This window comes from Phalacrocorax carbo, chromosome 14 (assembly GCF_963921805.1).
Source record: "Phalacrocorax carbo chromosome 14, bPhaCar2.1, whole genome shotgun sequence".
NCBI lineage: Eukaryota > Metazoa > Chordata > Aves > Suliformes > Phalacrocoracidae > Phalacrocorax > Phalacrocorax carbo.
The window spans coordinates 7,540,210-7,565,641 of record NC_087526.1 but is presented as its reverse complement, the minus strand read 5'-3'; the positions used below and the strand labels follow the sequence as shown (position 1 = coordinate 7,565,641).

Below are 25,432 nucleotides of genomic sequence, written 5' to 3'. Positions count from 1 at the left end.
GTCCTTGCAAAATCATGGAATTCTACTAACTGCCCCAAAACACTTGAGGCCGAGCTTGTTTCTGGCTTGTCCTTATATCAAGGACAAGTCTGAGATTTCATTGAAAACCTTGGGGGAAACACTGCCTTAGTTCTGTTTCGTTTGGTCCACAATCTTCAATAGCTGGGATGTTTGCATTCAGTTTTTGTGAACATCTGGATTACCCAAACTATCTATGTATTTTTCAGCCAAAGGAAGATAATAATGAGAAGACTCAGAGCTGGATGCCTGAGAATCAGGCCAGAGTCGCAGCTTTATCCCACCATAAAAATTCATTACAACCTTTAAATGACATCTTTTGTCCCATTCAGACTGAGTGCCTTGCACATGTACCAGTGGAAGACATTGCCTTCCAAATACACACAGGAGCTGATGGAAATTTTGTTATGGCCCAATGATGCAGAAAGAAACTGGTAGTGAGATTTAACAAGGTCACTTCAAGGCACGGAAACCTGTGTAAAATATGCTCATTCCCCACATCATATAAAAACAGGGCCAGGGAGGTGAGGGATAAACCTTTCACTTATAGGAGGTGATGATTTACGATTAATTTCCAAAAGAAGGAAATCCTTTTTTAATCAAAATTATTTATAGGGTTAATCCAAAGGCAGTATTTGCTTGCCAGCTCCCTTGCTCGCCAGCACAGAAACTGAGGCAAGGTGAAGATGGATGGGGTTTGTCCGTGGGATTTGAATCAGCTCTGTGCAGGAGGGTCTGTAGTCAAGGATACCTGTATTATTTATGGCCAAGGTTTTCAAACAGGAATAGCTGATCTTGGATGCCTTGGGTTTGGTCGCCCAGTGTGTGACCTGTGCAGTGTACCAGCCTCCTTGAAAAATGGCCTTTAGAAATTCTAATTCCCACCCTAAGCCTTTGGGAATTTGTAAGATTTGTTTTATCTGGTGCTTGTTGCTGGAACTAGGTGGGCTAAAACCCAGGATTCCCTGTTTATTGCTGCTTAGTACGAATGGAGCAGCGCTAGACCCAGTGAGGAGCAGAGGAGCGTGCAAACTGCAGTGCAGCCCCCTTCCCTCCAGATTTCATAGAGGAAAGGGGTTTAAAGAGCTTTTTTTTTCTGGTTCCTGCATGGATGTTTGGGAATATGTGGTTGCAGTATGCAACCTGAGGGATGCTGGTTTTACCCTGATGAGGAATGATTGCCCCTCTGCTACCCTATTGCTGGCTGTGGGGAGGGGAGGTGCTCAGCGCTGCACAGGACCTGACTCTCAGGATGTAACCTGCACTTCAGCTTTAAGTTAATTTGATCTCACATCTGCTGTTTCTTAAATTAATGCTGGATGGTTCCTCGGAACGAGCATTACAGATTTTTATAGCATGTCACAGGTGCTCAGGTGCTGCAATGAGGGTCAGCACACTGAAAGCAAGGCAGGGAAACCATACAGGAGTCCAGACACCCAGTGGAAAATATGGCGAGGTTTGTCATTCAAAAGCCTGACAACTGTTGAGGAAGAGATGAGACAAGAAAGACAAGGCGAGTTTGTACTACACTGATGTTATTTATACTCTCACTACAGACCTAATTTCTCTTGTGGCTTTAATTGTCTCCATTTTCAGCCAGCAATCTATTTTATGGGAAGATATTTGAGATGCTTTGGGAGTAGGGAAATTATTATACATAAAATATGTAGCTAGTATTATTAGAACAGACTTTGATTAATTTTGCAGCTGGCAAAATTACCCTTGACTGAAAATGAAATCCATTTGATATCCGTGTGGAAGTAATTCTGTTAATATCAAAGCTAGTTTTAAAATGAAACAGAGAGGGCTCTACTCCATGTCTCCCATGTGAGGAATCAGGGATGCGAGATGAAGGGCTAGAGGGATAATTCCTTGCTAACACAAGGAATTATTCTTTCCTCCACAAAAACTTCAACAGGGTTATTTGTGGCATATTTAAGGTACGTTCAAGTATATAGATACGTTCAAGTAACCTCTTGTCTCAGTCTCACCTTTGATTTGCATATTGCCTATGGGCAGAGACTAATAGTTGTATTTGTACTATGTGTTTGCAGCACCAAGCACAGCAGAGCCCTGTGCTCATGGGTGGGTTCATCAGCCCAATAACTGTTGACAACAAACATACATGCACAGGCCAGAAATATCTCCCAGGCTAATTACCCTGCTAGTCTACAGGAGTGATTTTGAAAGGCACTTGGACAAGATTAAACAGGCAGCTTTGGTTAATTAAGAACTGTTTGGGCTTCAGGTGCTATAATGCCCCATATCCACCACCTCTGGCGGCAGTTGGGGTCTGGATCTCCCCCCTTTATTTCCCATGCTAAAAGTTTTTCTCCCTGCAGCCTGTTTGCTGGAGCGCACAGATTCTCTCCTCCTCCTAAGCAGGAGGTGGGCAGGTCTAACTACATTAAATATACAAACATACTGTGCTCCCTCTCTGCTCCACCAAGGGCTGGCGTGGGAATCAGTGGCCCATCAGCAGCAAAATCTGAGCAAAGGCTGCCCAAAGGGCTGGGGGAAGGGTGAAAACAGCAGCAGCAGCAGCAGCAAATAAACAGAGCAGCCAAACCGCCCCGTAGGAAGGGGAGAGGAGCAAGCGGGAGAGCTCAGGGAGGCTGTGCATTTCATGTCTCTTTACAGGAGCTTTCTGCAGCCCTTACGGATCTCTTGCAAGTGTATGTGCATTGGTGTCCCAGGGAAGAGCATCCTTCTAGGAGGAAGAGCTGGAAATCAGTCAGAAGAGAAAAGAAAAAACAAACAACCCCCCAGCTATTATCCATTCCCAGAGGCAGGTGAAAGGGAGAGAGAGAAAGGAGTTTAGGGGAATGAAGCTGGAGGATCCAGAGACTCGGAGGGGAAAAGTTGCCCTGATGGGAGACTCTGTGTACTAGAGCCTGAGCTCTGCTCCACAATGGGATTTCTCGTGTCTAAAGGAAACCTCCTCCTCCTGCTGTGTGCCAGCGTCTTCCCTGGTAAGTTTGAGAAACCTTTACTACCCCTGCTCCGCTCTTTTGCTCTTTTCTCCCTTATCCCTCTCAAAGGCATGCTGTAAAGACCGGACCCTGTTAACAGGGAATTTCACCCGCTCCTGCATCCTCCTGCCCCATCACTGCAGGTCCCCTAAAAACCAGCCTCTGCTGAGCAATGCTTTGCTTTTATTTTCTGCTCCTTGCCTGATTTGATGGGGAAAGGGTTAAAGCCGCGGTGGGGAAGGGGACAGGAGGGAGAATACAGGCAGGGGCTCAGCATCCTGCTTCTTGCCTGGTTTTTCTTCTCTGGGTAAAGTGTGTTAATGTGTCTCCGGGCTACAGCTCCGGCTGGGGAGAGTGCAGCCAGCGCTCAGCTAATGCTTCCCTTTGTATAATCCAGGGCAGCTAAAGACTAAGTAGGAGCCATATTCCACAAGAGATGTGGGGAGAGCCCCCGGCTCCCCCTCCCCGCCGCCCGTGGCGGAGGATGCATCTGCGTGCAGCTCGCACAGGAGCGCAGCTCCCCCGGAAGCCCCCTGGAAGAAAGGTGGCTTTAATTTTTAATAACCAACAGGCACCTCCAATGGTTCCTGTAGTGTACGTGCAGGGTCAGGGCTGCTCCTTGCAGCCACCAACTTTTGAAGTAATTCTTGAGGGAAGCTGCACTCTTTTACCTAATTCGTGGACTCCCATATCCTCTTCCTTCCCCCATCATTTTTGTGAAAGACCAGCTATAAAGTTTAGCTTGAAGAGCTGAATTTCAGTCTGCCTTTTTTTTATGATGCATTTGATGCCAGTTTTTATGTGTAAATCTGATCCAAAACCCCTATCTCCCAGCAAAAGGCTGCTTTTTCCTTTTTGTTTTTTCCGTTCTAGCATCCCTCTTTCCTGCTCGCAGACTTCAGTGCTAGAAACTTGCTGTGAAGAGGCCATAAAAATTAAACCAGATTAAGGGGAGAATGGCCCATGCAGTGTTTTTCAAATGGTTCTGCTGATGCCCCCACTTTCTGCAGACCAATCCTGCTCTGCAATAGAAACCCTACACTGGGAACTGGCCGCGGTGGGTGAATAGATGGAGAAATACGTGGCAATACCTGGGGGAGCGGGGAGGCAAGTCACCAGGGTGGCATCACCCTCCCATATGTCCCTACTTGCCTATTGCTGGGTTTAGCCTGGGGATCCCTGCCAGAGAAGGCTCCAGCTGTGCTGGCACTTGGAGCTGCACGTGTTTCATGCTGATGTGCCCATGCCTTCCCCACAGCCTTTGGTCATGTGGAAACCCGAGCTCATGCAGAGGAGCGTCTCCTGAAGAAACTCTTCTCTGGTTATAACAAGTGGTCCCGCCCTGTCGCCAACATTTCCGATGTGGTCCTCGTCCGCTTCGGCTTGTCCATTGCCCAGCTCATCGACGTTGTAAGTGCAACCCGTTTGTGCAACAAGTGGCCAAGATTAACCAGATCGGGGCTCAGGGAGAGGCTCCTGGTGCATGTGGGTTTTACTGGCTGCTCCAGGGTTGGGTTGGGAAGACTTTGCTCTCATCAGGGAAGACTTACCACGCAGACAGCATTGCTGGAACGAGGGATGACTCATGTGAGTAGCTGGTCATCAAAGTGGATCCTTTATTCTCCATTTACTGTAGGCAAAATCCCAAATTCCTTATCAAAACCCATGGGACTGATCACAGCAGAGCAATGGAGCAACTGGTATAAATGCCAGAGAGTCCTGGCTAAGGAAAAAAACAAATAGCTGATTTGGAATTTGAGCCATAATTATTAGCACTGATTTACACAAGCTAGTAGGAGCAGTGGCTTACGCACCCCGGGAAGATAGCTTGCCTGAACAGCTTTCTGCAAATGAAAGTTTTGAGGTTTTTTAGTTAATATGGCAGATATTAAAAAGAAAACTGGTTCTGAATATTTGCTCAAACAGAAGTTACACGTGTGCAAACTGCATACGCTATGTACAAAATGGAGTGGTTTGCACTCCAGAATGATGCACACTGAAATGGTATTTAAAGGATTACTTTATTACAGTGTGTTGGGGTCAAGTGTTAAATCCAAAGGAGATCCCTGCAGGGCTGCAGATGTTAAGCACACACAGAGGCTTTCTAGCTTGTGCAGATCCTGGCCCCACACGCTTCTTTCTCCGGTCCCCGTTTGCACGCAACACTTCCCAGGACAGTGGTGTTTGTGGAGCTGCGCATCTCTTGAACAAGGAGCAGCCTTGCTTTTGGAGGCTCCCTGTCACTTTTTACTGTGTTTGTGTGGCAGAGTAAAAGGGGTGATAATGGAGAGCGTAATGCAACTTAAAGACATTACTGATGTGGGACAGTCATAACGGATGACACCCCACATTTTATATTTTGAGATACAAGTTTTGAGATGTGGAGGAAACAGAGCCGAGGTGGTGCGGGAGGTTGGCAAAGACACTAGTTGCATCTCCTTGTGCACAAACCATCAGCTTCCAGCTTTGCAGCACATAAATGGTCTTCCATTCCCCTCCTCTCTCTTAATTCAGCCTGAGGGATCCAGGGCTGTTTGCAGTTGCTAATGTTGAAGTTGTACGGTTCTCATCTGAATAATTGATAAGACTAAAGATGAGACATTAGTGACTGGAGGCATGAGAGAGACTTTCCATTATGCAGCTGCTGAATTGTGGAAGAGGGAGGATCAATACACCTGCTTCATAGTGCTTTTCCCAGTTTACTTAAGGAGAATTAATCTTCTTAAAATCATGTCAGTGGTTAGAAGTGCAGCTAACAGGCAGTTCTGTGCCGGGGCTGGTGGGTACAGCTGGAGGAGAGCTCTCATCACCTCCTGCCCCAGTCTGTGTGGTGGGGGACTGATACCCCCTGCCACCACTGCAGCACTTCACCTATCTCTTCCCTTTCCTGACAGTGACTCTGTTTTAGTGTAGACCCTGCTGAAGGTGTTAGGCCCGATGTTTAGCTCCCAATGACAAGAAGTCTGAAAGAGAAATCAGAGCCATATTCAAACCCCAGCCTCTGCTGACAAAAGCTGGGGGTGGGGGAACAAAAATCAATGTGGAACTTGACATCCCTGCATGTCCTTACCTCACCCTGGTGTGCTGAGGGTTTTCTGAGCCCACAAAAGAGTGGTGAGGGATCAAGCACGTGTCTAGGAACAGCCACTGAGAAACACATTTGGACTCCTAAGCCTGTGTCTCTGCAGGACCTTGTGTGCTGCCCTCACCCTGAGAAAAGAGGCCAGGCAGTGCAACATCACCATCGGCTGCAGAATCACCCGCTGTCCTCTGGGCTGGCTCCTTGCAGAAGTCAGCCATGCAGGCGGAGGAGGCAGTCAGTCATTAGCACATTGCAAACGTGCTATGAGATAAACCCACGGGACTAGAGTCATGCTTGGCTTGGGTGAGGAGGATGGCAGAGCCCTCAGGTGCAGTGGTGGGCAGGAGTTTCCACCAAGGGTCTGTACCCAGCCAGGGAGGAAAATTCCAGTAAAGGGTAGCGCCTGCAACACTGGGATCCCCAGTGCAGGGACTGCGGTGGAGACCCTCAGATGGCTGGATTGCAAAGTGGTAAGAGAAGCAGATGCTCAAGGGTTAGTCCAGTCCAGGGCATGCCAGCCTACTCCAGTGGCATTCCTCATCTCCCATTGGCACCCAAGGAAGTAGCTGGGTATTTTCCCTTTCTTTGTTGCTCATTTGAAAGTTTTTTGTATTCTTCCTTCCTCCATGTGCTTCTGGTCCCTGACCCCCAATGAGTATCTCCGATCAGGTTTTATACTTGGTGCCACAACAGCAGTGAGGAGGCTCAGCAAGGGGGAGGCGGAGCCCCCCCTCTGAATGTCCTGGCTTTTAATGATCAGAATTAATCCTGAACTGCCAAAAGAACAAGGTTAATGACGAGCAGTTTGCTTCCAAATGAGCCCTGTCAATTGAGCTTGTTTTGATGCCAGCCAAAGAGAGAGAGAAAAGAAACAAACACACACATAAGCTCTGAGCTCTGGTGTGACACTTAAATCAAACCAGCACTAGGCTCTGCCCCACATAATTCATCTTAGTTATTTACATAAAGGTTGTAACAAGCATGCAAGGCAAGCAGCAAGCAGTTATTAATTCTACTACGGTACTGCCAGCATTTATATCTGCCTTACATTATTTAAAAGTGTGTGTGTATATATATAGTTCTACCTTTCCATACTATTTGTACTTAGATATGGGGAAAAGTCTACCAACAGACAGCACGGTACACACCAGGCTGGCCAAGGGTTACATGTCAGCAAAATACCTTGGGTTTATTCAGAAAATCCAGTCCATAGTGCTCTAAGTTCATGTATTTGGTAAAAGGAGAAACACTGCTGAGCTTCGTGTTTCCAGAACTGTGTTCATGGATAATGCTTCACAAAATACTAAACTCTACTTGCAGATGAAGCTGAGCATTGTAATCCACACACAACGTGTGAGTACAGATATATATACCTGTCACCCCCCTTCCTTCAGTGCTCAGGTCAAAGCCAAGCTGTGGACTTTTTCCTCTGCCTGGCCCCATCATCTTAGGCTGAATCCTTCAGCACTGAGGAAAATCCCAACAAATTCAAGTCCGTCTGCTCACAAGATTGCTTAGGTGCAGGCTCAGCTGTTCAGCGGTATCAGCGGTATCAGGCAGCTGTGCCCTGTCCCATGTTAAATGACATAAACATCTGGTTTTTTATTTCCAGGATGGAACTTACATTTATTGCAGAGGTGATTTATAATTACAGAAATGAAGTACAATTAAGAGAAATTTCATGAGTTCCTTGGGCCGTTTCATCTGCTTCTGTAACCAATATTTGATCTTGCATTTCAGGACGAGAAAAATCAAATGATGACCACAAACGTGTGGGTGAAGCAGGTGGGTGCACCAAAATATGTGCTTTTCCATGTTTCTTTTCAGTTTTTCCATCTGAACTCTTCCAGCTTTGTAACCGCCTCATTTTTTTGGCAGGAGTGGCATGACTACAAGCTACGCTGGGACCCCCAAGAATACGAAAATGTCACATCCATCCGAATCCCCTCTGAGCTCATATGGAGGCCAGATATTGTCCTCTACAACAAGTGAGTGTGAACACCGTGGTCAAAGGGCAAACACAACCTTGCAAATTTTCTCTGCCCATGGTATTAAGGTGCTTCTTGCAATTATTCCTCCTTATTCTGTTCCCTGTGGATGAGTTCCGAGCAGATATTCATAACATCTGTTCCAGACGTGCCTTAAATGACACGATTAACATTCATCACAAGGGCTTTGTTCTCCTAGTAATCCTTTCTCTGGACAGCGAGTTTTGTTGGGTGACGGCAGGTATTGTTTTCTCTTCACGTCAGGTACACAATTAAGCTGGATTTGAGCTTTCAGTCCTCTTCAATTTATTTTCACGAAGGAGCTCTCCCCTAATTTCATCACCATCAACTGGAAAAGCCAATTACTGAGGATGGCCTTAAATAAGGAAACATGCTGAAACATGTCAGGTTTCTGGTCAGCCTAATACCATTCTAGACTTATTCTTAAAGAAGCATTTGTTCCTTACAAATGATCCCTGATCATTACAAATGATCCCTGATCCCAAATGCTTGAAATCTGTCTCTTGTATGGACACTTTCTATGGAGCAGGTGGTTGTTTTCTTTCTTTCCTTTGGAGCCAGTTGATATTCTTAGAAAGACTGTCCAAGCACCAAGACTGTTTTTGCCTCAGCTTATCATACCAGAGCTCTCCAGTCTCCCGGTGTGTAGGATATCCCAGTCTCCCTCCCCAGCACAGGCTCCAGAGAAAACACTTGCTGCAAGCATCAAACAAAACTATCTTTGTATGTGGCTAACGCTTAGAGAAAACACTCACAGCAGAAGCCAGGATCATTTTTAATGAACAGTTGCCTGGTTCTAGTTTGATATGATTTTGTTTTTGTTTTTTTTTAAAAAAAAAGGCTGAAGGAGGAATCTGGCCAGGGGATTGAGCTTTGGAGACTACGGAAATTGTTATCTTTGCCATTAGCTTGTCTCTGATCCTCAGTGGTGTGGAGTGATTGCAAACCTCTTGGAAATCACTGCATCCTCACATAGCACCTTTTAGAGGTTAGGCCAATAGAAATCACTAATTCATAGGCACTTGGACCTTCCTATCCTACAGAGACACACTCTGAGCATTAATATTATATTACAAGTGCCTCACATTGCAGCCAAGAAAGGTGTTCACAGCTTCCACTGGAAAAAAAATATTGTCCTTGTCCTTCTCATTGTTAAATTAATGACAATATTGTTTTTGGAGGTTCTGGTTGTTGTTCTGGTGGACCACTGTGCCAAAGGAAATAGCATTACACAAATCTCCACTGTCTATGGGACCTTTACGGTTCAAACCATTTGCTGGAGCTACTGGTACATAGAGCCTGACGTGTCGTCTCTGCATCTGCTCCTTGGCTCACCATACTCACTACCGTTGATGAGCATGGTCCATGCAAGGGGGGCCCTAGCACTCAAGAAGGAGGCCTTGGTATCCTTTTGTGCTCTAGACATTTTGGGACTTCACGTTGAACGCAGCCCCCAGAGGTCAGTGGGCGCCCAGACCTCTGAGCTGGGTAGCCTTTGGCTTCTGCCCCTTGCATGCTCTGCCCCTCTGCCCTGCTGTCCTAGTTCACTGCCGCTATCACTCGAGCAGCGACAGGGACTCCAGGGAGCAGCTGCCTATCTGCTGGCCACAGAAGCTATTCCAGAATGTCCTCTTTATCCTCTTCTGAGGTGCAAGTCTTTCAGCCTTGCCCACCTTATTACTTGACTCAGTCTGACTTGCAGGGAGGTATGCCAGGCAGCAAGCCTAACTACTGGTGACCTGCTCTGGTGCAGCGAGATCTGGTGCACCAGCCACCTAAGCCCAAGCTACTTTTCTCCCTTTATCCATACTTACTCTTCATAATCATGCATTCCTCTGTTGGTTGTCATGAGTCTATCATGCATTTTTAATTGGTTACTTTATCCATGAATTAAACATGGATGTAGGCGCCAACCATTAGCCGGTCAGTAATGGCTTTCCATTAATTCTATACCTCTTCACATCTATATTTGCCCATGCTCTTTCATACAGTCTTACGTAAACTTTTTTCTGACCTGGGATATACTTCTCTCTTCTACCTAGCTTCCTATCAAACACGTCTGAAGCCACAGACAATATCTCAGCTGCACTGCTCTAACAGTCAGGTATCATATTTTTTAGGGGTTGCAGGGCAAGGCAGGCCAAATGCAACGCATGCAAGGCAAAACCTGTAGCATGATGGGACACTAGGATGAGGCTTTTCTGCGTAGCAGCTCATCAGCTGCATATCCAGGCAGTGTTTCTCCTTGTGGGCATCTCAGCTAGAAAAATTTCATAAAGAAAGACGTAAAGGTAGTAACTAGTCACAGTTGTAACAAGGACTCCATCTCATATTTTACATATATATGATATATATATATAGTCTAGAGGGAATTTAAAGTACACGCACAGAATTCTGGGTTCCTAAGAGCAACGGAATTGCGTGCAGAGACCTTGGTGGAGGAGAGAGAGTGGCCACACTGGCCTTTTGCACTATTCAGGCTTTTTAATGTGAGTTATTTATTGCTTACCACATGGTCTGGCAGGAGTATGGTATTTCTGTTTGGGGTGGAATCCTTTGGAAAAAAGACTTTCTGGACAGGAGATTATACAAATGCCTCAATTGTTTTCATCTTGGGGTATTTCCAGAAATGCTGAAATTTAAATTTATTTGAGATTTACATCTTTAAGGAAATGTAACCCCTTGTTGTCAGGTTATTCTCATATCTAAGCTCATTATTGTCAAAAACTTCCATTTATCCACTCTAGAGGCCCAAATTAAATCAGTAAACTCAGCTGGTTTGGTCTACAGAGTATATGTAGTTGTCAACATTCATAAGGAATCTAAAACCAAATTAATATCCTACAGGGAAATTAATATGCTGTTGAATTTTCAGGCTTGATGAGATAAGTTCCAAGACTCTGTAAATAGTTTCTACTAGATGTGAGAAAACATATGTATAACAGAGGAATATGAGTTAATAATGAAGCGACAAAGCCTCTTCTCTGCCAACAAGACCAGCTGTTCCTTATCTGAGGCTGTAAAGGCTCTTCAGACACCACCAAATCATTTATAAATGAATTATCTAATCCTCTGCATTGAGTTATTTTCCCATTCATGAATGGACTTTAAGCATTTTTAATTTTCCTTTGTATATTTAAAATCTAATTTTTTTTTTTGTCTAATCAGGGAATAAGTCCTTGGGGCTGTGTTTCAATTTTTTTTTTTTTCATTTTTCTTCTCCACCACTGTGTTGAGCCATTTGGACCCTGTGCAACATAGAAACTCCAGAGGAGAAACCCTGAAACTGCAGGTTTGCAGCCAGATGCTCCAGCTGCTAAAGGCTGCCCAGAGGCATGCCAGACCATGTCCTTGCACCTAATGGATGGACAGAGAACTTGAAATGTGAGCTTTCTGGGCTAGTTTTCAACAATATATTCATGATAGCATTTTTTTTTTCTCTATCCTGATGATTGTAAAACCTGGGAAGAAATTACTGGGAATATTCAGACTTCAAAATTTTCTTCTTTGTCAATATTTTCTGGTGTTAGCTGTTCCAAAAAGAAATCTCTGCCTTAGCCTCCATAGTCACAAAACAAAAGAATAAAAGACAATGTCATACATGAAGGGAATTCAAATACAAATTTCTGTAATTAGGAGCAGGAAATACATTGAGGAATTCAGCCAGTGGCAATACGGACACAAAGATTACTGGACTGGGTTAGAAGATCATCTGGCAGGCGGCTTTTGAAAATCAGGGGAAAGCAAAGAGTTCTTTTGTACTATGCTGCGATGTTGGCATCCAGGGAGACTTAGGGAGTAACACTGGTTTCCTGACTCATCCCAGAGCTGTTTGAAAGGGAAATACCAAAAGATGCCCTAGTCTAACCTTTAAAGTACTGGAAACATTCTCAACATTTTTCTTTGTGTTTGAGTGTGTGCTTGCACACACCATGTCATTTTGCACCAGATTGTACTTATTATAGGCCCTTAACTGCTACTTCACACTTAAGCTTTCCTGATTCTCCTGGGAGTTTAGATGACTTTGTTTCTGGAGAGGAATTATATCTCTAGATGCCTTTGAGGTTTGCTGCCAAGCTCTATCCACTAATACAGGAATTGATAGAAATAAATTTATAAGAGGGATCTCTGTCATGGGCTGTTGTTGGGTTAGTATCCAAGGACGACTTCTACCGCTCTGCTAAGGACAGAGCTAGAGTTTTGCCTACAAAATGTTGATGAGGATGCTTGGCAAAGGGAAAAGTCGAAGGAAAATGTGCAAATTTAGTGCTGTTAGAGCCTTTTGAGGAACTTGTGCTTATTTCATCAGTGTAGCACAACCATTTCTGAGACAGATGCTTATTTTACTAATGATCAAAATTTTGGTTACCAATGATTTCTAAACATCTGAAGCAAGCAAACGCTGGGATGGGATCTACAGAAGCACACGTCAGCACACTGACACCTCCAACTATTACCCAAGATGTGCGTATATGTTTTGTACCCAAGTTGCCAAGATCTTGGAGATTTTTAAAACCCAACTGGACAAGTTCCTGATCCTCTCATTGCTCACCCTGCTTTGAGCATGGAGTTTGGACTTAACAATCTCCAGAGGACCCTTCCAGCTCATGAAGTTGTAGTTGTTTTAGTACCACAAAACAATTGTTAAACAAAATATTCTCTGACTTCCCTTTGGAGAATATTTTAATCCGAACGTTACAGAAGCATCTCTTTAATGTCTACAGAAAGGGTGCAGGGTTCATTCTCTAAAGGGGTCTTGAAACACCAGTTTGTCTTGCTTGCTGCGGTTCCATGAAAAATGCTTTAAATGAGGACATTCTTGCTATTTCCATATATGTATATAGCTAATTTTCAAGCTTTTAAAACACTGTTTGGATTTAAGTTGTATCATCAGAAATTAAAATAAATGTGTGCCTCATTTACATGCATTCTGAAAACATTTAATTTTGCAAAATGATGAATCTCCCAACTGCAGGGAAAATAGAAACTGGCAGAAAAAAAATCTCCATCAGCAGAGCTTTTAATGAAATATGGTGGATGGCTGCCAGTAAAACAATGACATTCTTGAACCCTTATAAGCTTAGAAGATTTTAGGAGAGCAGCCTTTATTCTCAAAATGAGGAATCAAAGGCTGCAGAACACAGCAGCACTATTTCCGTTGGCAAAGGAATCAGCGACTGTCTTCTCTCTTTACTGGTGTGTACTGTTGTGTTTGATGTGAGAATATAAGAGCTCCAGTACTTTATTACTGACAGGTTTTTAGAGCTGTCAGGTCAGCGTAACCAGGAGAGCCTGACTGTCTCAATTCTCAAGTCCTTGTTGTGTTGTTTACCTTGTGCTTGCTCCTTCTTCCACATGGTGTTTCATGACAACTGTCACAACACAGTGGTCTAGACTGAATGAGATGAAAATGTGTTATCACTACAAAGGCATGACTGCAGATTTTCTCCATCCCACTATATCGGATCTCCCACCTTCCTGCCTAAGCAAATATTCATGTTATGCAGTCAGGGCTCCCAGCACGACTGGGCCAAGAACGGGTTTTCCCACAGCAAAGGTTTCCACAAGAAAGCAGGGTTTCCCCAATCTCATAACTGCAGACTTCAATTGCAGTTGGTTGTCTCAACTTCATCCCTTGGAGGAGATTGGGGAAAGGCTTTGGAAGGCCATCGACAGCCCGGTGAGCTTGTTTGCTCCCTCCCTCATGTCAAGAGGATCAGAATGGAAGTAAGGCATTTCTCTGGGTTCACCCCACACCGGCAGGATGCCAGCAAGCATAGCTTCCAATCTGGTAAGCATATGCTTGAAGGTCCAGTGTGGGTGGTAATCTTGGGGAAGGAGGTAAAAATATATGTATACATGAAGTGTCAAGACAACTGTGAATATTTTGCACAACATATCTGGCTTGGATACAGTCTATGTACAACAGCACAGCTAATTTACCCTGCGTACAAATTGCTCCGATATCTCTACATAGAACTGCAATGAGAAGTTCGAACATGCCCAGTAAAGTCAGAAATTACTCCACAGCCCTATTAGGTTGGTGAGGGAGAAGCAGGAGGATCCCAGGGTGTTTTATGGCTCCTCAGAGTCATTAACTGACTCTCAAATGCAAGAAGCTATTCTGCTGCTGGTTTCACTCCTGCCATGACACTGCAGGCAAAATCCAGCTTGGAAGGCAGTACCAGTGTTATTTGTAATAATACGTGAGCTGAAGAGGACCCAGGATGAGGCTGGGTTTGTTAGGCAAGCAATTAAAAAATATCTTTCTCATCAAAGAAGCAGATAATTTATGGAAATAATTGACACACAAGATCTGCAGGATCACACTGGTTACAGCTACGCTTGCAGGAGAGAGAAGTGTGGTGACTGCAAAATCGCCAGAGAAGACATTTCTGGGGATGAAGCACAATTTTGTGAATTATTATTGTTCCTAGATTAATTTTTAGCAAGAATTTCATGCCCTTTTCCAATAGTTTTCAAAAGGAAAAGCACACACCTGTGTTGTTTACCCAGCCACTTACACATTGTTCTACATAGGAAGGGAAACACTAATGGGCGCTCATTATCCCTTTTCTGTAATATGAGTCCAATTATAAACATATTGTTCCATTAATGAACAATTTAACCATGCCTCAGAGATCTCATTAAATGCAGAATTGGATTCCAAATTCCTATTGAGATTTAGAAAGGAAACCACTGAGAACAGCAAACACTGGACTGTTACTTGCTGTGCATATTTCATGTCTTAGTCTGGCTTTACAGTGCAGGCAAAATCCAGGAGGAAAAAAAAAAAGAAAGATGGTTTTCACCCAAGAAAAGTGGTCCTGGGGTGTAAATTAGATCGAAGAAAGAAGAGATAAGAAAGGAGTTGGGTGGATGGTACAATGGCATCGCTCGGTTTTATTTGCATCAGAATAAAACACAATGGTGGTTTTGCCTTGATCCCTTTGAGACAGCAGGCTGGGGTTTTATGTATTTTTAGCTTTCCTGTCTTAAAAAACCAAACAAAAAAAAAAAGGCATTATAAAGCTTTAGAAAAAGTACAGTTCAAAGGTCACAAAGCAGTGGGTCCTTTTGTGTTCTTTTGCTTTTCCAAAATCTGCCACAAAGAGCAAAGGCTTTCCATTACAGCAACAAAGAAGAGTTTAGTAAAAACCTGGTTCTCCACCACATAATAATTCTGAGTTTATTGTTCCATTAAGATCGGGGCTGTGATGGTGGGGGTCGGGGATATGTGCAATCTCTGCCCAGATATTGTGTTAGCCAGGAGAGCTCACGGAGGGCCAGGTCCTTGCCAGTTTCCCAAAATAAGCAATACTACACCACTCTTACTGGAAGCCAGTGAGGTCATGGACTGATAAGGATGCTTCAATGGGCAAGACAAAATATCAGAAAGTCTTTTTTTACCCCCTTTCGCATACAAATTAATGGATGATCTCCTAAAGAAATGAATTTAGGGAAGTTCCTCTGCCTTCAACAGCTTGAGGGGCCCCACCAGATCATCTCTGCACTTTTAATCTTGCTGCTGGTGAGGAAGAGGAGAGCCGTGACCCCCGTGCACCCTGTCGCTGTACGGCTGCTCTCACAGCACGTCTGAGCGCTGAAATAGCAGAGCAGGACCGGGGGGTGCCGACTGCTGGGAAAGCGGCTGCAGGCAGGATTGGCTCCAGCCAGGAGGGCTGGGCAGGAGCAGAGGGCTTTCCATCTATATCAGCCTGAATAATTAATCTCAAGTTTTTAGCAGAGGCTCTCCCTTCCCTGCTCAGCTTCCCCTTTGTTTAGCAGCATTGCTGTTTGTGACAGGCTGCTTCCTCTGTATTCCTGAGCTCTGCAGTGCCTCAGGCCGGGTATGTAAGATGGTCCCCAACTCCCTCCCTGCTTTTGGGGTGTTTTTTTCTCTATTTCTGCAGCTAGACTTGAGGGCATTGTTCTACAAACAGATTCCATCTGCTTTTTCCCCAGTTTGTTGGGAGTTCAACCTTTCAGACGTTTGCTCATGGTGAAAAAAATTGCAGCGCTATCCAAACCTCACCCACATTTTATGGCTCCTTGAACCAGGGTGTTTGATCCAGGCTGTGGCTGTCCAAGGTTACCAAAATCCTCTGTCTGCAAGTAGAAATCAAGGGAGAGAGAGGGTTTGACATTTCAGCCAGTCACTGCACAAAAGGGCTGCAGATGCAGGGGCTTGGCTCATTTTCAGGTGAAGGTATAATTTTGTGATTCAAATACCCAAACTCCATCACAATGACTATTTGAACAAGCAGATATGTCACTTGTGCAGATCTGAATCCTTCAGTTTTGCCTTTGTGTAAGCTAATGCAGGCTGCAGATCCTGCAGACAGTGCCTGGAGGAAGGATGTTGCTGTAGAGGAGGTACCTGTGGACTTGGCCACAGATGTGGAATTTAAGTGTCACAGTCCATGTGTCCTCCTCACTGAGAGCAGGGGAGGAACAGCGCTTCTTGATGGCATAGCCACGCAGGGCATTAATTACCTGCTGCATTAACTGAATCTATTAATTAATTTCTTTCTGTGGCCTCCACACACTGGGGCAAGCAGCAGGTTCAATATTTACTGTGTAGTAGCTGGTGATGCTGAGGCAGCTGGAGGACAGGACTGTCTCCAGGACTGAGGATCCCATTCCCAGAGTTTCTCAGACTCCCTCCTTTCTCCAACACTATTTGACCTTGAGTATGGCATTCCTTGGTGGTCTTTCTTCCCCCAAATCCTCGGTGCACTTGCCTCTCCTGTTGCCTTTTTTTGATCCCCTTCACTTGTAAACCAGTCCCCATAACAAGTTGGAAGCAGCCAGTGTCATGGGTACATGGCACGGTGCTGCAGGAAATCAGTGCACTGATCAGCTGAGAAAAGCAGATCCAAACAAAAGTAAAAATGCTGTTTATGCAATATCTTCTTCATTGACTGCAGAATTGTTTTCTGATATAAAATCCTGGGTTATTATCTATTTCTGTTACACCAGCATACAGACCCCAGTTGAGAGTCCCTGTAAGAAGACACCAATCTCTCTTCCTGACTGGGAAATCAAAAGATCAGCTTTCATTATTCCTATTAATAGGACAGTCTTGCTGTTTTTCATGTAAGAGACTGAATGATTACCCACCAGTGTTTCATTTATAGCAGCTGTCACAATTAATTCTGCAGAGCTCACAGTCACACTACCTGATAGTGGTTCCTCGCACCTCTCTAAAGCAAACAACCCTTTCCAGGGCATTTATGAGGCAAACTTGAGTACGTTCACCTCAAGGACCTGACTTATGCAAGGTGAGGGCTGACATCTGCATGCAAATCCAGTGCTTGCATAAGCCAACAGAGTTCAAAAGCCACTGGATAGGGTGGATGGATCCAGTGTCTGCACGTGATGTGCCTCTTGCACCGCTCAGGTGCCCCAAGTGCATTATTGGAAGTGAGGCACTGATCATCCTCTTTCTTTAACAGAGTTGAGATGTTCCAGAGAAGCTTTAGTCTTTTTTTATCTTATCTTCTGTGTCTCCCCAGTGCTGACGGTGACTTTGCAGTCACCCACCTGACCAAGGCCCACCTCTTCTATGATGGGAGAATTAAATGGATGCCACCTGCTATCTATAAAAGCTCCTGCAGCATCGATGTTACCTTCTTCCCCTTTGACCAGCAAAACTGCAAAATGAAGTTTGGCTCCTGGACTTATGACAAAGCCAAGATAGACTTGGTGAGCATGCACAGTCATGTGGACCAGCTGGACTACTGGGAGAGTGGGGAATGGGTCATCATCAATGCTGTGGGCAATTACAACAGCAAGAAATACGAATGCTGCACAGAGATCTACCCTGATATAACTTACTCCTTCATTATCCGGAGGCTGCCCCTATTCTACACAATCAATCTGATCATCCCCTGCCTGCTGATCTCCTGCCTGACTGTCCTGGTCTTCTACTTGCCCTCCGAGTGTGGAGAGAAAATAACCTTGTGCATCTCCGTGCTGCTGTCCCTCACTGTGTTCCTGCTGCTCATCACAGAGATCATCCCGTCTACCTCCTTGGTCATCCCTCTGATTGGAGAGTATCTTCTCTTCACCATGATATTTGTTACCTTGTCTATCATCATCACTGTCTTTGTGCTCAATGTGCACCATCGTTCCCCACGTACCCACACAATGCCTGACTGGGTGAGGAGGATCTTCCTTGACATAGTCCCACGCCTCCTCTTCATGAAACGTCCCTCCACAGTGAAAGACAATTGCAAGAAGCTCATTGAATCTATGCACAAAATGACCAATACACCAAGGCTTTGGTCCGAGATTGATGTGGAACCCAACTTTACTACCTCATCCTCCCCCAGCCCCCAGAGTAATGAGCCATCACCCACATCTTCCTTCTGTGCCCACCTCGAGGAGCCAGCCAAGCCTCAGCCTATCTGCAAGTCCCCTTCTGGGCAGTACTCTGTGCTGCACCCAGAGCCTGTACAGGTGACCTGCTCCTCACCACAACCCTCATGCCACCCCCTGAGTGAGACCCAGACCACCTCCATCTCGAAAGGCAGATCACTAAGTGTTCAGCAGATGTACAGCCCCAGTAAGGCAGAGGAAGGGAGTATCCGCTGCAGGTCCCGGAGCATCCAGTATTGCTACCTGCAAGAGGACTCTTCCCAGACCAATGGCCAATCCACTGGCTCCCCAGCATCCCAGCGGTGCCACCTAAATGAAGAGCAGCCCCAGCAGAAGCCCCCTCAGTGCAAGTGTAAATGCAAAAAGAGAGAGGCAGCAGGCGCACCAGCTCAAGGAAGCAAGACTCACAGCGACAAAGAGCAACATCTTGTGTTGATGTCCCCAGCCCTGAAGCTGGCAGTGGAAGGGGTTCACTACATCGCAGACCACCTGCGAGCAGAAGACGCGGATTTCTCAGTAAGTATGCTAACTTAGCGTGCTCTCCTTGGTAAGTCAAAAATTATCTGCTAAGGAAGCCCCACCAAACCTGGGGGCTACATAGAAAGTATACTTGCTGATGCAGGCTCAGCCATCCCTGATATTGTGGCTTTTGAACACATTGGCCACTATAGGCGCAGCTGGAGAGTTTGTCCTTGGGGTCTTGGCAGGCATGTGGGCCAAGCGGGCAGCACAACCAGACCATGCTCAGAGCTGCCCTAGAACAATAGGATTCTCCAGCAGAAAATAGACGTAAAGTTGTTAGGTAGGAAGGGAACAGCTAAGACTGTGAGAGACCCAAAAAGCTGTCATCTGGCGGGAACACAGCAGATATTATTTATAGAGAAATCTCTGACAGACAGGGAATTCACATTCTCTGTTTTTTATTAAGCATTGACTCTGGCTACTGAGCCTAGGAAAGCAAATTCCCAAAATAGGTTGTGGATGTGGGAAGCATCTAGTAGCGTGAGGACGTTGCAGGGTATGTTTAGCTCTGCGTGATGCAATTCCTCATTAGTGGACTTCCACCAGAGCAGCTGGCTCTGTGCAGAAAGGTGGGTGGACAGAGAAATTTCACTCTTACTCTGAAGGGGTAAATGTGGCTACGAATAGAGAAGGAAAGTAGAGGCTGAAAGAATTTCTTTTAATGGAGCTGGTGATGCACATACATATGCCACATCCTTTCACATCTCTTGCAGCTCGTCCCCTACAATACTATGGGTATGGTATGCTAGCTGATTATGGCCATAATGAAGGAAGCCACAAGATAACCTGAAGTTAGTGTTCTTGCTAAAGAAAAATCTTATCTAACATTTCCTAGGGAAATCCATCAACAAAAGGTACTTTTTTCAACTGTCGTTACAGTTTGAGTTCCTCAAGATTTAGAGCCAGTGTAAGTCATAGTGCTTTTATGCAAGACTTCCTGGGCATGAAGAGTGATTTTATATTTGCATTTTTCACAGCACTGAGCACTTATCAGCAGCAATGAAAGATTAAGGGCTACTGTCCATCTATATAAGCATTGGTACCGTAGTTTGAGAGGCCTCTGTTCTTTAATGTATTTCACTTCACAACATCCCTTTGAGGAAGTAACTCTATTCCTCATGTTGAGGAGTGACAGTCAAAATACAGAGTTGAGGTGACCTGTTCAAGGTCACAGAACGAATCTGTGGCAGAGATGGGCTGTGAATCCTCATTAGTTGGCAGCCCAGCACTTTTTGCCTGGCTAAAGCACTTCACAAGCACATTAGGAATTAAACTGTGGGAATTAAACTGCTCTCTCATCCTAGCAATAATCACAAGTAAACCCATGGAAGTCAGTTGATTTTAACTCACTTGTTTCCCCCTGGTGCAAATGAAAGTATATTACAGCAATAATACTTCCCATTTCAACCAATTCTCTTTCTGCTAAGCCTGTTGATATCAAGAACTGAGTCGATGAATATCTTGGGTTCTTTCCTTTTAATCCATGATTGCATCTTTCTTTAAAATGAAAACAGTCTTCAGCAGCCACGAATTTTCGTCTGATAACTTCCACTACCCTTCCCTCTTGAAACGAAGTGGTTATCCTAAGAAAGCAAGCTATTTACAGCACTAAACATCAAAAGCAGAAGAAACGGAGCAGTTCTGAGGGCTCTGACCAGACCTCCTCGCAGCCCAGGCTGTGAGCAAAAGTACCAGGAAAACCTCCAGCAGTGAGTGGAGAAGGGTCACCCCCAGGACCACCGATGCACCCGGCTCCCCAGGAAGAGCCTGCAAACCTGCCCACAGTTTTCTGTTCTTTCACAGCAGTTGTGGCTGGCACGGTAGGCAGAGGTTTTCAGATTTGAGGGGATAATTGCTGAGCCTGGTCTGAGGCGATACTACTTTCTTTTTCTGGAAAGTGGGAAAGCGCATTTTCTCTCCAGGTGGAAATGACAAAGAAGAAGGAAACATGGTCTTCTGGAAATTAAATTTACTGTAAGGAGCAGAACTGATCTAATAAAATGAAAACATATTGGGGAAAAAATCAGTACTCAGAAATTTGCTTTCATCTTAGATTAAAATTGTAGCCGTTCTTCATGGAAGTCTTCCACAGATCTATCAGCTTGCACCTCTGATTCAGCTGCAGCCCCTGAGACATAGCTTGCTGTCCTTTGGCTTGTATTTTCAGACATGCACCTTCCCAGAATGAGAACAGAGCTTCTTTTGAAGTTCCTTTCTTTTTTCTAAAGTACCATTGCCACAGGGGCAGTGCTTCTAAATTAAAAGTAAATAGCTCATTTAATTAAGTGCTTCAGCAAAGAGAAAATGGGAAATGCAAGAGGCAGTTGTTTGTTGCAGAAAGATATCTGCAAACAATTCAAGCACAATGGTACACTGGGGAAAATGCAAGAGCAAATTGTCCCAGCATATGATAGAAATGCCATTAGAAATTAATTACAGACTGAGAAGCAAAACAAGTTGCATTTCACACACAAGCCAAATTAACCAGATACCAACTGCACTGCCTGGAAAGCCTTGTTGTCCTCATGCCTGTGCACATCTCCAGACTACTCTAATAAGAAGACTTTGAAGACAGCTTAAAAATAAAATGGGAGAGAATGTAGCTGAGGGGGAGGAAACACGGGATAATCTCACCAGTTTATTTTTAACAAAATACAATAAAACCACCCAGGGCTGCTGTAATCTGTGTTGCAGGCTCTGGCTCCTGGGGATCAGGTGTCACCAAGGCACCTCAACCCTCCACTTGAATCCTGGGGCAGGATGCCCTGTTCCTACTGCTCAGACCTGCAAGGAGCTGGATCAGGGGAGAGCCACAGATTCCCTTACTTTTGGGGAATTTGAGGGTGGGGGAGTCAGCTGGTTCCTGCCCCTGATCCTTTCTCAAAAGTAGTTTTGAGTGAGCTTCTTAAAAACTAATCAGAATACAGCTCAGGAGTTGGGGTGGCAGATGTTAGCAGCTGCATAGATGTTGTCAGAGAGGCCTCTGCGGATCGTGTTCCACGTGAGGTGCTGGACCACAAGGAAATGCTATAGTGCTATAATCAGAAAACAAAACCAAACAAAACATCCAGATAATTTTCTTTTCCTCCTGCTCTTTTTTTTCCCATTGTCTCTCCCTAATTTCCAATTTCACCCTTCTGTGCTCTTGGTCTGAAGCTGGATATTGATTTTGCAAACATCTGATGCACTCCCAGCCATCATTTCCAAGAAGGGCTGAGTACGCATACACCATTGCGTTTGAAAGCAAATTTCTGTTGAACTTTTCAAATAGTTCCTCTTCTCCTGTTCCCCTTCTTTTCTCAAAAAGAAACTCATCTAGTTCAGTTCTTTCTTTGTGTGATCTAGCACTTACTTTTACTATCACGAATATTCAGAAAAGCTTATTTTGCCAGAATGAGGCACTATTTACTCAATCCAGCTTTCCAGCTGGACATCAGATGGCAAATTTCAGATTTTCTTTACACGTAGGTTGCATCATGAGACACTAATCCCATAAACAGAATCATCCATAGCTTGCTTAGCTCACCTTCTCAGCAGGAATTTTAAGCATCAGAGGCTCACTCCAACTTCCAGCAAGCGATTAATAGATCAGAAAAGGTACAGCAAATGGGAGTTATCCACTAGACCTTATCCTCAGAATGAGAGAATTCTATTCGATTCAAGGGTCACTATTTCTTTACTCTCCCTAATTACAGATGGATGCTCTAAGGGCTGTACAATCATAAATCAACAAGATTTCCCCCCAGAAGATAACAAGCTTCAGGATGAACCTCAGCTGTTTACCTCTGCCTATTGAATAGTAAAGACCTGCTTAACTTGGTGTTGTTTTTAAAGGGAATAAAATTATCCATTGCACGAAAATATTTAGCTGATTCTTACACTTTTGAAAATGTTCAGGTTTTCCTGAAATTTAAGATGCTTTGTTGTGAGAAAAAATTATGGGGAAATACGATATGCTCTCCAATGCATGCCTCATTTCCCAATTTGCAAAGCTGCCTATGAAGCCAAGGAGCCAGAGCAATACCAGACGATTTAAAGGCTTAACCAAGCAGCCCACATGGCAAATAACGAGAGGCGTAGTTAAAGAGCTCACTTTGCTGGCATTGCTTCAGCTGAATGTTGTCTGCGTTGAGGCAAAGAGTGATGACAGGTCCTTTGCAAATACATTGAAAGATTCATGACCAGTTTGTCAAGGTTTCAGCATGCCAAAATGGTGGGGGTTTTTAACATAACATAACGACATACCCTACTTGTATGGAATTATTCTCTTAGCGGAATAAAATGCCACGGCATTGGTCACAGAAGCCAGGATTGTATATTTCCTCCCTCTGACACATCATGATTTCTCTGTACACCCACAAGTTATAAGATAAAATTCAGTGGTGCATCTGTGACTGATGAAGGAAAAGAAGACTTAAGGTGAGTTTCCAGAGTCACTGTGTTGTGCTCAAAGCTTGTTTGTTTGGTGCTCAACAGATCATAATATTTGAGGACCTGAAGTTGCCACTGTACCTGTGAAAACGTCATCTGTTGCAAATGACTATTTCATCAATATTTGGATTGCTTCCCTTACAAAAATTAATTTTCAGCATAATCAGGAAATCCTTAAAAAAAGAAAAATCAAGCCAGGGCTCATACAAATCATGTTTTAGCTACTGTTCTGGGCTACTCTCCTATTATTATTATCTGTTTAAAACAAACATAGGATCCATGGATGAAAAGGCCTGTGCCATTAGTGTTACATTATTACTGTCCTGTGCTTTTCACTCATGCTACGGCCCGAGGTACATGGCAGCTTTGGGCACGGTGAAGCCACTCTTTGCTCAGGGTCACAGACCGGTAGGTGCAGTAAAGCAGCCCCAGCAAAGCTCAGCCTTGGCTTTGCTGCTTCATAGTCCTTACACCACACTCCTGGCTTGCTGCAATCACAGCCACTGCAATCACAGTTAAGAGCTAGCTCCCGCTGACATGTTTTCCCTAAGGAGTGAGGCAGCGTGCCAAATTTCAGCCCTCGGGCCTATTAATCACCAAGTGGTATATTGTAGGAAATTATAATGGGTACAGCCATATCAAATAAAACTTTGCCATCTGATCAGTCCTCTTCCTGGGAAAGAAATTAATAACAGCAATGTAACAAAAGAGGCTTTCATATGTATGTGGTTTCTTACTTAATGAAATAGCCATTTACAATTCTTGCCTGATGGTATTAACAAGTATTAGACCTCCCCAGAGAGGGATTGCTGTAAAATCCTCCCACAGCAAGACAAAAGTGGGGAAAAAGCTGGGTGAGGAAGACCACTTCTTTTATTTGCTAGATCATTTTCACTGCTTATTCATCCAAAGCTGTAAATCCCTTTGCAGAAAGAGTTTGCTGTTGTTAATCTGTAAGCAAGTCTGTTTAGGAGCATGGGGAAATGAATAATTTCATTCCCCCCATTTCTCCCCAGTTTGAATTGCAACCTCATTTACACACCCAATTACAGCTGTTGCTCATGGAAAATGGGATAGTGAGTGTGCAGACAATCTTAATTATCCATGGGCGTATGTCATCCCTGGGGAGCTGTGAACAGGGTTTGCAATTGCACATGCACACCCACACAGTCTGGAAATCTGTATCCCACATCAGCAACAGATAGAATAAATCTTTGTCATCATATAGGACCACTAAATCAAAGCAAGGCCTTCCCTATCTCTGGACTTAAATTAAAATATCCTACTTTGGAATAAAGACAATAGTCTTTATAAATTTTAATCTCAAATCAATGTTAATAATTGGCCGTTCATCTCTGTGTTCCCAGGTGAAGGAAGACTGGAAGTACGTTGCAATGGTCATTGACAGGATCTTCCTCTGGATGTTCATCATCGTGTGTTTGCTGGGAACTATTGGTCTCTTCCTCCCACCATGGCTGGCAGGAATGATCTAAATATAGCCACATAAGGAAGAAAGTATATCCCACTCTATGGATTTTAGTTCACTTGGAAGGAGAGGAGAAGAGAAACAGAGGCAGCCCTCTCAATAATTTACTGCGTGTCCACGCTTGAGTTGCTCCAGAGCTCTTTGGGAATACTTTCCAAGGCCGCATCATTTTGCCAAGACATTTTCATCTCCTCCATGTAATTTAGGGGAAAAGTTCTTATTAAAGTTTGTACATAGCATGGTGGCATTCATTGGCATATACTCAGCAACGTAAGAACATGAGCTTGTTCCCTAAAGCAGCACAAAAAGAGGCTTCACATCTACAAACCAGCCCCAGGCAAATTAGCTCCAGTTGTCTTCAGAGGTCTCAGTGTGCCCTGCCTAGTAATTTTGCCCTGTCAAGTTGAAGCAGTTCAGGACAGCTTGTCCCTGTATGAGTCATTTTTTAAATAAAGTTCCAGATTTGGGATACCTGTGTGGGATGTGGTCTGTGATCAGCTGGTAAAGATGGACAGACTGGAAAGGCTGA

The 25,432-nt window shown here is 44.4% G+C and overlaps 1 protein-coding gene across 3 annotated transcripts; it reads left to right on the top strand.

Moving 5' to 3' along the window:
- The first annotated feature begins 2,294 nt into the window (after nt 1-2,294).
- Nucleotides 2,295-25,142, top strand: CHRNA4 (cholinergic receptor nicotinic alpha 4 subunit). 3 transcript variants are annotated; one of them, XM_009510086.2, is made up of 6 exons: nt 2,302-2,990; nt 4,249-4,400; nt 7,813-7,857; nt 7,951-8,060; nt 17,600-18,980; nt 24,785-25,142. In XM_009510086.2, the coding sequence occupies exons 1-6, from the start codon at nt 2,930-2,932 to the stop codon at nt 24,908-24,910; spliced, it is 1,875 nt and encodes a 624-aa protein (XP_009508381.1). In that variant the 5' UTR covers nt 2,302-2,929; the 3' UTR covers nt 24,911-25,142. The 3 variants fall into 3 exon arrangements, with proteins under 3 accessions (XP_064321481.1, XP_064321480.1, XP_009508381.1); XM_064465411.1 differs by lacking the exon at nt 24,785-25,142 and adding an exon at nt 22,682-24,774 and having other exon boundaries at nt 2,295-2,990; nt 7,813-8,060; XM_064465410.1 differs by having other exon boundaries at nt 2,298-2,990; nt 7,813-8,060.
- Nucleotides 25,143-25,432: the final 290 nt, after the last annotated feature.

Bases quoted from the DNA above. Each gene is read 5' to 3' on its own strand.
- CHRNA4 (XM_064465410.1), top strand. From the start codon at position 2,930: ATGGGATTTCTCGTGTCTAAAGGAAACCTCCTCCTCCTGCTGTGTGCC. The intron at 2,991-4,248 runs GTAAGTTTGAGA...CCTTCCCCACAG, and splicing joins GTGTGCCAGCGTCTTCCCTG to CCTTTGGTCATGTGGAAACC. The intron at 4,401-7,812 runs GTAAGTGCAACC...CTTGCATTTCAG, and splicing joins TTGCCCAGCTCATCGACGTT to GACGAGAAAAATCAAATGAT.